This window comes from Mustela nigripes, chromosome 15 (assembly GCF_022355385.1).
Source record: "Mustela nigripes isolate SB6536 chromosome 15, MUSNIG.SB6536, whole genome shotgun sequence".
NCBI lineage: Eukaryota > Metazoa > Chordata > Mammalia > Carnivora > Mustelidae > Mustela > Mustela nigripes.
The window spans coordinates 18,179,027-18,192,071 of NC_081571.1; the positions used below are offsets into that span (position 1 = coordinate 18,179,027).

At 37.9% G+C, this 13,045-nt stretch overlaps 1 protein-coding gene across 1 annotated transcript in view; it reads left to right on the forward strand.

The window, feature by feature from the left end:
* The window catches only part of RFXAP (regulatory factor X associated protein), a 33,436-nt gene extending 22,404 nt beyond the window's left edge, over nt 1–11,032 (forward strand). Inside the window, exons 2-7 of the mRNA XM_059378242.1 lie at nt 994–1,088; nt 1,232–1,381; nt 1,900–2,180; nt 2,234–2,871; nt 7,368–7,475; nt 9,555–11,032. Coding sequence (XP_059234225.1) covers nt 994–1,088; nt 1,232–1,381; nt 1,900–2,180; nt 2,234–2,871; nt 7,368–7,475; nt 9,555–9,665 — 1,383 coding nt within the window. The 3' untranslated portion in view covers nt 9,666–11,032. The remainder of the gene's footprint in view (nt 1–993; nt 1,089–1,231; nt 1,382–1,899; nt 2,181–2,233; nt 2,872–7,367; nt 7,476–9,554) is intronic.
* Nucleotides 11,033–13,045: the final 2,013 nt, after the last annotated feature.

The following is a 13,045-nucleotide window of genomic DNA, read 5'->3' on the forward strand; positions in this document are numbered from 1 at the left end:
ATAATTGAATGAAAAAAATAATATAAAATATAACATGCAATATAGATTATCATAAACAAATTTCTCATCTCATGATGATTCATATCATCAACAAAGTTCTCATTGGGAAGAAAGAAGATGCTAGGTGGAATGGGGGAAGGCAAGAAAGACTATTGAGGGTAGGATCTTAACAAATAATGATAAAAATCACAAGTCACTTTATTGTAAATTCCATACACCCACACGTCAGTGACTTGTTACTTGTAAAACACAGTCAGTTTTTATAATTATTTCACCAACAGCAGTAACAGCAGTGTCATGAATTCAAACTATAAATAAATGCTTGATTTTTATCCAAATCAGCAAAGAAGTTGCTCACATCACTGACAGAGTGTAGTTCAGACATGAATGTTGGCTGATATTTTTGTTTATATTTATGAGTAAGACAAAAGTGAAACAATGAAAATGTATGCTAGGACTTCACTTGTTCTTCATTGATGTAAGCAACTACTTTGCTGACATCACGGTAGTTTTCAAATACTGAAAGAATATTTATTTCCTCAATTTTGGGAAGCTATTGACAATGTGACAGCCACAGATCAAATGTTTTAAGTTGAATCTTTGTTAACATTTTTACAATCCCTTTAAGTCTGAAGACAATCGGACATTTAGTAAATCGAGCCCCGTTTTGTTTCATTTGGCAATTTCCATTGTGTAAATACTCTTACCATGGCTAGTTTCAAGCAACCACTGTGACATCAATGTATGCAGAGCTGAGAGGTGCAGTATCACATCACTCCATAGTATTTCCACATACAGATACAATAGACATAACTATTCTTATAAGCGTTGCTACAGTAAAACACTGTAACACAATTAGAAAGTGGTAAGTTTTGAGGCTTTTAACTTTTGTTTTGACCATAATTTAATTGTTGATGCAATTTAATTTTTAGAAATGAAGGTGTTTAGACTCCAGCTCATTAAACTCCTGATATTTTCACAACTGGGGTCTAGCACACCACTGACCGCGCCTCTGGCCACCGAGAAAGCCACAGCTCACACCGGCTCTCACTAACTCGGCCTGGTCACAACAGGACGGTGCCACCCAGGTCTGTCAAATTCCTAACTTTCTCCCATCTACCGTGCCTCTCTTTGAAATGTAGCTGGTGATCTACTCACACATGCACACCCAAACACCTTAATGTGAGTGGACTTATCATTGGTTGGAGAGCCCTGCTTTCTTTAGCAACAGGTGGAATGCAAAACCCGACTACGCAAGGAGGAAGGAATACTTGGAAAGAGCACAACTACTCGACGGCTTCGTACAAGACCTCGCAGGATCGGTCCCCCCGCGAGATCTGGCTAATTTAAGATTCAACAACCAGCATCTGTGCCACAACTGGTAAAAGGATAGATCGTCTATTGAGGGTTGGTTTTTTTTTTTTTTTCGTTTGTTATTCATTGCTGCTTTTCGCACATTTTCACTGAATTTAATGAAAACAGTATCAAAGGCTTACCTCAGCGGTCATAGCCAAGGATAAACATTAAAAATCAAATAAATACGTTTCCAGGAGAGAAAAACATATTTATCAAGAACAAATCGCTTAGCTCTCCACACAAATAGAACTTGGGCACCCGTCTGGCCCACTCCTTCACCACTGTATCATTTTCAAATCGGCCGCTCTGCCGTCCCTGACTGCTAACAAGCGGTCCCAGGGTGTGACATCACCACATCCCGGCTTCATCTCTCCCCCTTCAGGCAGCTGGGGACAAAATATTAGGACAACTAGCGTCCGAACGCCACAAGTCATAAATCGCTCGGGAACAACTTTAATTTACACTGTGGAGTTCCAGTTCACAAGTGTTTTGAAACTTTTTGAACAGTAGGTTTCAGCAAAAAAAAAAAAAAAAAAAAAAAAGCGCCGTCTTACCCAGCGCCCGGGACACTTCAACTTCACACAGAGCCTCCACAGCAGCGGCGGCGCCAGCGAAGCGAGGCGTCTCCCGCCAGCGCCAGAGCCGCACATGCGCAGCAGTTCCTTCACTGGCGGCTCAGCCCCGCCCCTCAGAAACGCCAAGTTCCCTGAAAGGCACCCGGCGTGAAAACGCTCACGCGCAGGCGCAGGCGCAGTCGGGCTGCTTTAGCGGAGCCGGAGATATTTTTTTTTCCTCTCGCGTGTCCTGGGTCTTTGGTTTGCGAAGTGCCGTTGGGCCCTACAGGTGCTGAAGGGCTGGGGTCGTGGACCCCCATAAGGTGTCAGCAGCACGGAGGTGCAGGGTGTTGTCGAGGGTGCGGGGCCGGGCGCTGCCAGCGGCGCGCTCCGCCCCGGGGCCCCGGCCCCTGCTCTGGGCCAGGCCCTGGCTCCGGCCCCCGTCCCGGCCCCAGCCTCGCAGTTTACTCTGCTGGTGATGCATCCCTGCGGAGGGCAGGACGACTCTGCGGCCGAGGGCGTCCTGAGGCAAGCTCCGGCCCTGGGGGACGGCGCCGGTGCAGGCAAGTCCATTAGGTACCTGTGCGAAGTGGCGGGGACTGGAGAGGAGGAGGCAGGGGAGGACGAAGCCGACCTGCTGGACACTTCCGACGCCCCAGGGGGAGGCGAAAGCACCGCTAGTTTGGAGGATCTGGAGGATGAGGAGACCCACTCTGGCGGCGAGGGTGGCAGCGGGGGAGCCCGGAGACGGAGCAGCGGCGGGGGCAGCATGAGCAAGACCTGCACCTTCGAGGGCTGCAGCGAGACCACGAGCCAGGTGGCCAAGCAGCGGAAGCCTTGGATGTGCAAGAAACACCGCAACAAGATGTATAAGGACAAATACAAAAAGAAGAAAAGTGACCAGGCCCTTAACTGCAGTGGGTCCGCCCAGCCTGGCAGCACGGGAAACGTCAGACTGGAGGTATCAGACCTTAGATGGGGTCTTGGGCAGTGGGAGGTGGTTAGAAAAAACTCTAACGCGAAGCGCATTTCCAGCACTACCCCCCGGCTCCCAGATGGGCCAGGTTGCTGGGTCTGGACTTGTGGTTGAGAATTAGTGAGCGCTTGTCCTAAATTAAAGTTTATACACACATGTGCAAATCCTTAACAGTTCTGTTGCATCCTTTGATAGATGAATAAATGTCAATGGAAATGATGTGATACATCAGCAGATCGGTCATTTCAAAGATCTGGGATATGGGCTGGAAAGACAGATAGTAGGTGATTGGTCTGGTTCATTGCTAAAGAAGCAGGCCAAGAGACTTAGGAACCTAGATGAGATTGTACTTTGGAGAAGGTGATCTCTTCCTGGCTTTATTACCCTCCCTATTCACAGCTTACTTTTATCAGTATGCCTATTCTTAGTAAGCCGCTCCTAGTACCCCTATGCTTAGTAGTACTCTGACCTTAGTGTCCTGTTCTCTATGTTAATCTTATTCTTTGAACTCTGTTCTCAGTAATTCTATTCTCAGTAGCCTTATACTTAATAGTCTTGTTCTCAGTACTCCCACGCTTAGTACACTGTACTTAATACCTTATTCTCAGTATCCCTGTTCTTAGTACCCTGTTCTCATTAGCCCTTTTCTTAGTGCTCCTAGAAAAGAAAATGGAATTATAAAGGGGTGTAATTCTCAGGAAGATTTTTGGAGTTTTTGCTTTGAACTGTGTTGAAGGTTAAAGCCAGTGCTTTGGTGTTGACTTCTGGCCACAAATCTCCATTCCATCATTTTCTGTGTGTGACCTTGAACAGGTTATTAAACTTTTTTAAGCCCAGCTTCTTCCTCTGTAAAATGGGTATTAAAATGGTACCTGGTTCATAATGCTGCAGTGAATATGTGAGATATTCCATATTGAGTTTGCACACAGTGTCTAGCAGATAGTAAGTCAGTAAACCTTAGCCATTATTATGGTCATTATTAATGCTATACTTTGAAGTTGTTATAGATAAGCGGATATTTCATCCTGTGTGCTTTACTCCTTCTAATAAAAGCTATAATCCCTCTGTACATTTTCATTGAAAAGTTGAATTTTATTAAAAATGATCCAGAAAATTTTTTAAACTGAAAGCTATCCTAGGATATATTCTAAAACTCTTTAAAAATTTTTTGTAGTTTTTGCTGGACTTGAACAGCTGCCTCATTGCTAAAATTTTAGACTTTGGAATTGCTTACAAATATGAAGTCCTAAATATTTTTAAAATCTATAGTATTCAGCATGACTATAGTACCTATAGTAATTACTATAGATTAGTATTATTATAGTAATCTATAGTACTCAGCATCACCTACTGATTAGGGTCTGAGTGACTTCTCTTTCCCTTTTATCCCATTGAATCTTAATCTGTTTAGTGTTAAAGGACTTATTTGAGAATCTGATGAAACCTAATGAACTCTTTTCCTAGAAAAATACACACAGGTAGGTATTTAATTTTGCATACACATTACAAAGTTAAGGACCCCTGTGGCTTAAAATCTGTATCCATATTCTTGTAAAATATATTTTACCAAATCTTGGATTATAAGTAATTATGGAAATAAACATTTCACTTATTACAAAATGAAAGTTGGTAAGAGTCATGTTTGCCCTCTGTACATTCCAAATTCACTTCAGAATACAGAGAGAGAAAATGATACAGTTTTTTTCAAGAAAGAAGTACTTTATCTATAGCTACCTTCTTTTAACTGTCTAGCTTTTACATCTACTGTTTAAGGACAATGTATAAAAGGCAAATAGATACTGAATTAAGTCTCCCCCTCTACCTCCCACAAAAAGAACCTTAATAATTTTCCTATTCTAAAATAATTTGCATGAAGAGAAATAACTGCTATAAGCAAAAATTAATACCCAGCTATACCATTGTCTTATGTAATGGGGACACTTTACCAGTTCTGAGGAGATATCAAGATCTATAAGTCTTTATCTTTGTCCAACCGAGTGTAAAGAAAATAACCAACAGTTACCATCAGGATATAATAAGAGCGAACTATATAGTTTTACTTTACTAGCGGAGAGGAGGATAGATCCTTACCAGCTGAGATACTCTGGAAAGGTTTTGCAGAGAAAATATAACTCAGTAGACACCAGAAAGTGTGGGTAATAGTTTAAGCTTAATCAGCTAAGTTTCTTATGTGCCAGGCATGGAGTCTCACACCCTTCAGCAGTGCTACACAGATGCTATATTTTACACACGTGGAAACTAAGGCACAGAGAGAGTAAGTAACTTAGCCTAGGTCATATAGCCAACAAGTACTCAAACCCAAGCAGTCTGATTCTAGAGCCTTCATTCTATCCCCACTCTATATTGCTTCCCTCAAATTTTGGTAGATAAAATAAAGAGAAACACATCTTAGTAAAGGAAGGGAAGTGTGAATACAGAAAACACTTTTGGGAAGAAGCAAGGGGACCATTCTAATGAAAGAATATTTATCTGGAAAATTCATGGAAAATAAATTTGGAAAGAGAATTTGAAGCCAGTTTTTGTATGGTATTGAATGTCAGACTATGGGGTTTGGGTTTGGGGTCTTCAAATGAAGTTTCTAATTAGGAAGTAATAGAAACTCTAATGGGGTGGATTAAAGTTGAGGCCTAGAGATTTAGAGATTATTTAGGAGATCATTATAGTAGGACTGATGAGTGGTAATAGGGGGTCTTTTGTAGTAATCTAAAAGCAATTTAAGGTATTTAAAATCATTTACATAAATCAAGTTAAATAAGGAACAAATGTATATGACATTTAGTCATGCATCTAAAAATTATGCTATAGGAAAGAAACATAAAGGAACTAGGGATAAAAGAATAGACTATGGGAGTGATCATTACCCATAAATATCCTTAAAAGGGCATCATTTGGAAGAAGCAGTAGGTTTATTTTGGGTAGCTCTATGTAAGTAGGACATTAAGTAAAAATCACAAGAGATATGTATTTCAGCTCAGTCGAAATAAAAGTTTATCTAAATGTTGGACTTATTTAAAACTAAACGGGATGCCTCAAAAGTTGGTAAACTCCTTAGGACAAAAGGTGTTGAAAATTTTTGAAAAGGGAAAAGGTGTTGAAAATTTTTAAAAAGGGAACCTCAACATTGTAGAAGTTTGGACTAGCTGACTCAAGGTTATTTCTACTACGAGTTTTTGTGATTTTGTAACATTCACATTGTGAATCTGCGTAGTACTTTGTTTGGAGTTGTGAGAATATAGGGTACTCTGCCATCAAGTCAGTTTCATGATTCCACTTCTTGTGCATATAAAAATGAAATAGTGCCACACATAGTTAATCCTGTGGAAAGAGAAGAAGAAATTATTTTTGTTTTTTTGGGGTATGAGAATGCTCTTTTTATAGTTTTGTTTTTGTTTTTGTTTTTTTTACATTTTGTGGCCTAAAATGTTTAGGGATTGAACATTTTTGTCACATCAGGTTGATAAACTTCCTATAATGAAAGATAGTGGCTATTCTAACAGAACTCAGAGGCCAGTAGAGGGAGGTCAAGAGAAGGAAACAGCTTCAGTAACCACCTGAAGAGCAAAGAGAGAAGAGTAAATTTACATATAGCATGGGTTTATGTAAAACATTTATAATTTTATATTTGCTTAGCCATCATTTTTGGATGTGATCAGTATTGTATCGTGGTTTTATAAGAGTCAGAATATATCTCAGTTAACTCCAGTATTTAGTTATGCCAGGAAAAATGTGAGTTTCTAAGATACTGTCAAGGAACTAGGGATACATATTTGGTAGCTAGGGCTGCTGAGTTTGTTTGGGTAAGGATATCTCAAAGTATGGTTTTCATTTTAGGATCTAGCTATTTTGTCTATACCAGTGGCAGGAGATTATTTATACCAGTGCTTTCCAGTTTTTTCAAAGCCAGTTTGTCATTTTTCTCCTAGTGACTTAACAAATTTTGAAAGCCTTGTCCATCAGTTGCTTCTTTAATATTTTACTGCCTCCCCCCATTTAATTGTTGTTGTTAACTGGATAAAAAACTATCAGTGTTTCTAGCAATAGGTAGATTGCCTTTGAGTATATATTCTACCCAAAGGAGGCGGACTGTTTTGGCCTGGATAGCTTTATCTGAAGAGAATATTCAATTTCCACTTGGCATTTTTTGTAATACTGAAAACAGCTCACAGGTAACTCTTTGCTCCTCCCACCTCTACCCCATTTTTGATTTTGAGACCTTCAAGAGACTGGAGATCTGAGGTTAAAGAAATTGTAGAGGGGTGGGAGTGAAGAGTGTTCTATAAAATTAACTGCCAACGTCTTATCTGTGACTTAATGAGGGCTTTTCCCAAAGTTTTACAGGAACTGGGCAAGAAGGAAGAGAAGCTGAGGACTCATTCATTACATCATTAAAAGCGTACAATCATGGATTATTATTTTATGTGAACTGTTAATCCTGTTTGCATTTTTATCGTTTATCCCAGGAAAGTACAGATAACATACTCTCCATTGTTAAACAAAGAACAGGAACCTTTGGGGATCGTCCTGCAAGACCTACTCTTTTAGAACAAGTGTTAAATCAAAAAAGACTGGTAAGTATCTGTAAAGTACTTACAAATTTATTATCAGAAGTTGTTAGAATTATTTAGATTTTTGAGATTTTAAAACTTGCTCAACTGGTCATCAGAATGAATTGTTCCTTTGCTAGTACACCCTGGAATCTCATAAAGCTTTCCCAAAACAAACCTTTAATCCTTTATCTTCATAGACTAAACCTTGAATATCTGAGCAAAATGGGGTTTTAAAGCAGACTCTGTACTGAATTCTGTGGTTTGTGGAAGAATGCATTAGTGGTATGGAAATAAAATGAGACCAACATTTAATAGGGGTTCCTATTATAAATTCGCTAAAAGACATCAGAAATCAATCAAAAAGCAGAGATTTTTCAATAAACATGGAAATAATTGGGTAATAATTTGAAGACAAAAAGAGAATTTAGCTCATCATATCACTATACATCAAACTAAATTCCTGATAAAGGAAAAAAAATACAATTGAGACTTAATCTTAAAAAATCTTTTTCTAGCTTAAAAGAAGTAGAAGTATGAGGTAATGAATGCTGTAGTCAAAAATGGTGATAAAAATGCAAACTTCAGGCAGCACCTGGGAGGCTCAGTCGTTTTGGGCGTATGCCTTCTGCTCCCAGGATGCTGGGATAGAGCCTCATAATGGGCTCCCTGCTCAGTAGGGAGCCTGCTTCTCCCACTACAGCTCCCCTGTGCATGTGTTCCCTCTGTTGCTCTCTCTCTGTCATAAATCAAATCTTTAAGAAAAAAATGCAAATTTCAAACTAGCATATTGGAAAAATATTTGCAGCACATATAAGACACTGTGGTTAAGATGGTTGACATTTTTAGTTTACAAAATATTCATAGAAATTGATGAGGAAAAAATGTTGGCTTCACTACATTGCAAAAGTATAAACAGGAATAAAAGCAGAAATGCTACCATGAAGTGATATGAAAAGGTATTAAGTATCAGTAAAAATCACAACAATACAACAAATGAAAACTATTTAAAAGACATCTCAGTGATATTGGGGGTTTCATGAAATGGGCACGCTCATTCTATTGGTGGTATTATGTATGTATCAGACCTAGAAAGCAGTTGGGCAATGGTATCAGGAGTCTCAGCAGGAAATAAACCCTATATATGGGTAAAGTTAAGCATGAAGATGTTGCCAGAAATGTAATTATCACAAATAGTAAAATAGTAGTTAAAACAACCTAAATGTTCAATAGTTTGATAATAGTGGAGTAGATTATTGTGCATTTACTTAATAGGATATTGGTACATCTTTACAAACAATTTTTTATTGAAGTATAATAAATAAGTTTTAAAGAAATAATTAGAAAATGTACTGTGTTCTAATGTTAAGTTTTAAAATCAGTATTCAACGCTAGTATTTCCACCTTGCTCAGTTTATCTTTTTTAATTTGGGGGATCCAAAGTTTATTTCCCTCATCACTTTATAGAAGTATTTTATTTAAGTAAAAGCACACTAACTGTATTCATTATATGACTATATTTAAAAATGGTAGGTGTACAAAACTGTATTAGATCAGTCATATTCTGCCTTTTCTGAAATTTTTGTAATATGCTAATACTATTTTCATTAATACCTGTACACACACATGTTCTTTTTAATTTCTTCAGAAAGACTTAATAGGCTAGTGGAGAAATTGAATCCTTACATGGATTTCCAACCTGGCATCTAATTGCCATTTTCACACGTGGCCCCTTGTTTTTCTTACTGTGACCTTGGACCAGTGCTCTTCTTGGCTGTTTGCTCTTATGTTTCATAGATAGTATATATGCTGGCATAACATAAAGCATTTCACTTCCTTTGTGTACACAGTCACCGATAAGATTAGGCTTCACCCATTACTGTAGGTTTTAGTATTTTGATGTATGACATCGAATTTTATTATTCTAAGTTTGCAGTTTAATGCAGTGCATCAGGTGCAAGTGTGAATTCAGTTTGGGCATATTTTGTTTTGTAAGCATATTGTGCCTTGTGTAGAGACATCAGAGTAATTTTATAACATGAAGGCAATCTACTCCCATAAGAATAATGCTAATAAATATATTTTTTTCCTTTTTTTTCCAAGTCATTACTAAGAAGTCCAGAAGTGGTGCAGTTTTTACAGAAACAGCAACAACTATTAAATCAGCAAGTTTTGGAGCAAAGACAGCAGCAGTTTCCAGGAACATCAGTTTGAAGGAATTTACCAAGAAGATCCACATTTTTTTTTTATTTTGTTGTAGAAGATGGACATATTTTTATACTAAAGATAGATGGGATTAGATATGCCAGTAAAACATAAACAGTCATTTTCCTGTAAATATGTGTGTACATTTTGGGATAAATAAGTATTGCCCTTTGTGCATCTAATCCTTTCAGATTACCATGAATTTGAAGAAACAGTTTATCTTTCCAAAATAACATTAAATTACGATTTTTTTTAAAACAAAGTATTCCTCTTCAGTCATTGTTACTGAAGGTAATGAAGCAGTTACTTTCTGTGGAAGTCACAAAGCTAAGAGATACTAATTTTTGATCATTTAGTTCAGTGGTCTTATCAAGGGGCAGTCAGAAATGGATGGATATGTTTTTAATTGTCACAATGATCTTAAAAACTCCTGGTATTTAGTGAATGGGTCAGGAATCCTAAATGTTCTACAGTGTCTGGAAAGGACTTTCACAACTAATAATTATCTCACCCACAATGTCAGTAATCCTCCTCTTAAGAACACTGATAGTTGTGATACTACTTGTGATGATAAAATGTCATTGGAGCACCTAAAATTGGGTTCTTGAAATAACTTTTTCTTTACAGTTAAGACTGGAGCTGTCAAAGAGGTAAGCATATTTTAAATGTATAAGGAAAATGATCATTGTTAATTATCTATGAAATTAGGATATGCATTTCTTTTCAGAGATGTGCTGGTAAAACCTAGGAGGGGGTTAACTAAGTACACTGGAATGAAAGCATCTCCTAAAGTTGGCTTCTCATTTCATGTTACCTATTAGTGTTTTCTCTTTTAAAGCAGACTTGTGTGTTGAATTTGTAAACAGCATAGGTGTATCTCATTCTACCAATGTCAGGGCAAAAACAATTTTTTAATATTAATTTCCTTTTCAAAAAGAAATTCTGAAAGTAAGAATAACACTTCAGCATTTTGTCAATGTTTTTCAAAATTGAGCTAATTTAATATCGTGTTATTCCTAAAGTAATGTTCAAAGAATGATGATGGGTAATCTGGGTAGATACTTTTTTTCTTGTGTTGTCTCCTAGGAAAACTTAAAAGGCAAACCTACCGATAAGAATAACAAATCAAATGTCAAGAGAGTATTTCCAATGTTAGATAATAAATGTATGTCTCTTAGGTGTAACTGTGCAAAAATGTCTTCATTTCTTGGGTTTTAAATCCTGTAATGTATATCGAGTTAACCTTAGTCGCGGCTGTTCTAAGAAGTACTTAAGGAGAGAATCTTTTTATATTTTAGGTGTTTTGTACCTGTATATCTGTGCAAAAACGCAGATTTTACCAAAATTATTCATTAAAGCCCATTGTAGACCTTTCAGTTGTCTGATTCACTTATTCTGTTCTTTAGTTTTTTCATTCTGGATGCAGAGGAATTCATTTATACTTGTTATTAACTATTAGTTCTCTTACTCATGGTTTTGGAACCTTTATTGAATCCCTACAGTGTTAAGTTAAACTTTATAGTGGGGAAAAAAAAAAAGTAAGGGGCACCTGTGTGACTCAGTCAGTCACACATCTGCCTTTGGTTCAGGTCGTGATCTCAGGGCCCTGGAATCAAGTCCCACATGGTGCTTCCTGCTCAGAGGGGAGTCTGTTTCTCTCTCTGTCCCTTTCCCTGCTTGGGCTCACTGGCTCTATCAAATAAATACACAAAACTTAAAGAAAAAAAAAAAAAGAAAGAAAAGAAATCAGCTTATCTTTCAAGTGGAATAAGAGGGATCGGAAAGGAGGGGCAAGTAATAGGCCAGAATGCTGAATTAAAATAAGAGGAATTGAATTTATGTATAAATAAACATCTATCTCAGTATATGCTTACAGACAGCTCATTAATGAAACAGTATGGTTTTTACTTATTTTGGGTAGATTTACTGCAGTGCGTCCCCACGTGTTTATCCCTTCAGGTACTGCAGACCTGTGCAATATAACTGACACTTCTCCCACCCAGAAGTTGACTTTATTCCTCTATCCCTTAAATCTGAAGGACTGGCCTTGTGACTTGTGTTAGCCAACAGAATGCAGAAGAAATAATATGTGCCAGCTTTGAGTAGATTTCCAAGACTTTGAACCCTTCTACTTGTTCTTTTAGAGACCTACTCCGCTGCTGTGGTGAACAGCCGGACATGTGAGTGAGGCTGTGCTCCACTAGCTCACCCCCAGCCACCCTGCCAGCTGACTGCAGATGCATTTGACCCCAGGCCAAATCAACCAGACCTAGCCCAGATTTGCAGAACCCCCCAACTGATCTGTAAACTTGTGAGCAATAATAGCTGTTTATGATTATAAGCCACAGAATTTGGGGGTCATTTGTTAGGCAGCAATAACTATATAGCTAGGTCTATCAGTTACCTGCTCTCCAGAATGCTGTGTAACAAAGGACCCCCAAATTTAGTAGTTTATTAATTTATTATTATCTCTCATAGTTCTGGATATGATTACTATAGTTTTAAATAGCTGTACAAATGCTATCAAGCTAGGTGCTTGCTTTTGAAGTTTATAGGAAGAAATATTTTTACTAATAAATCTTCATTTCCATATATTTAGCACTTACTTATAGTGCAGTTTCCCCCTGGAGTTTCCTGCCATCCATTCTGAGGCCCAAATGTAAACTTCCCTCACAGAGGTGCATGAAGAAAGTAGATTATAATCTAAAGACAGCATGACAGACAGAATGATACCAATTTTCTAGCATTTTATAATTTTTTAAAACAATTCTGGTTACTTACTCTTCCAACAATCCCATGGTGTATGCACAACGGTTATTGTGTGGATGCAGAAGCAAGCTTGCAGAGGTTGTCACTTGCTCAAGATTGCACAACCAGCTGGATTCAAATCCAGGACTTTTAAGTTACTCACTGCACACTGTTGTACGTCGTGTGAGCCGTGTACGTAATCATGGGGAGGCCTGTGCAGTTTGAGCATGAACTTCACATTTGACCGTGGAAGTACTATCATAAATAAATAAAGCCTTTGTACACTAACCCTTGAGTTTTGGAATATGTTAAAAGACAAATATTACTTACACCCTAATTATATTACTTTAGAAAGTACTTTCATGTAATAATTCATTTGAACCTCAAGATATGGCAAGTATTATCCCTGTTTTTGGATGAGGAAAGAAAACTCAGAGAAGTGACTTGTAAAACAGGTCTAACTGTTGGATGTAGAGCCAAGACTTGAATTAAATCTTGTCTCCAGAAATGATGCTCTGCCCACAGTAGAGTGTTGTTGCTAAATTAGGAGCTAACACTTCCAAGTGCCTAGTTTCAAACACAGTAGGCACTTAAATATATGCTAAATTTTTTCAAGTCTCTGTATGCACACACATATAATT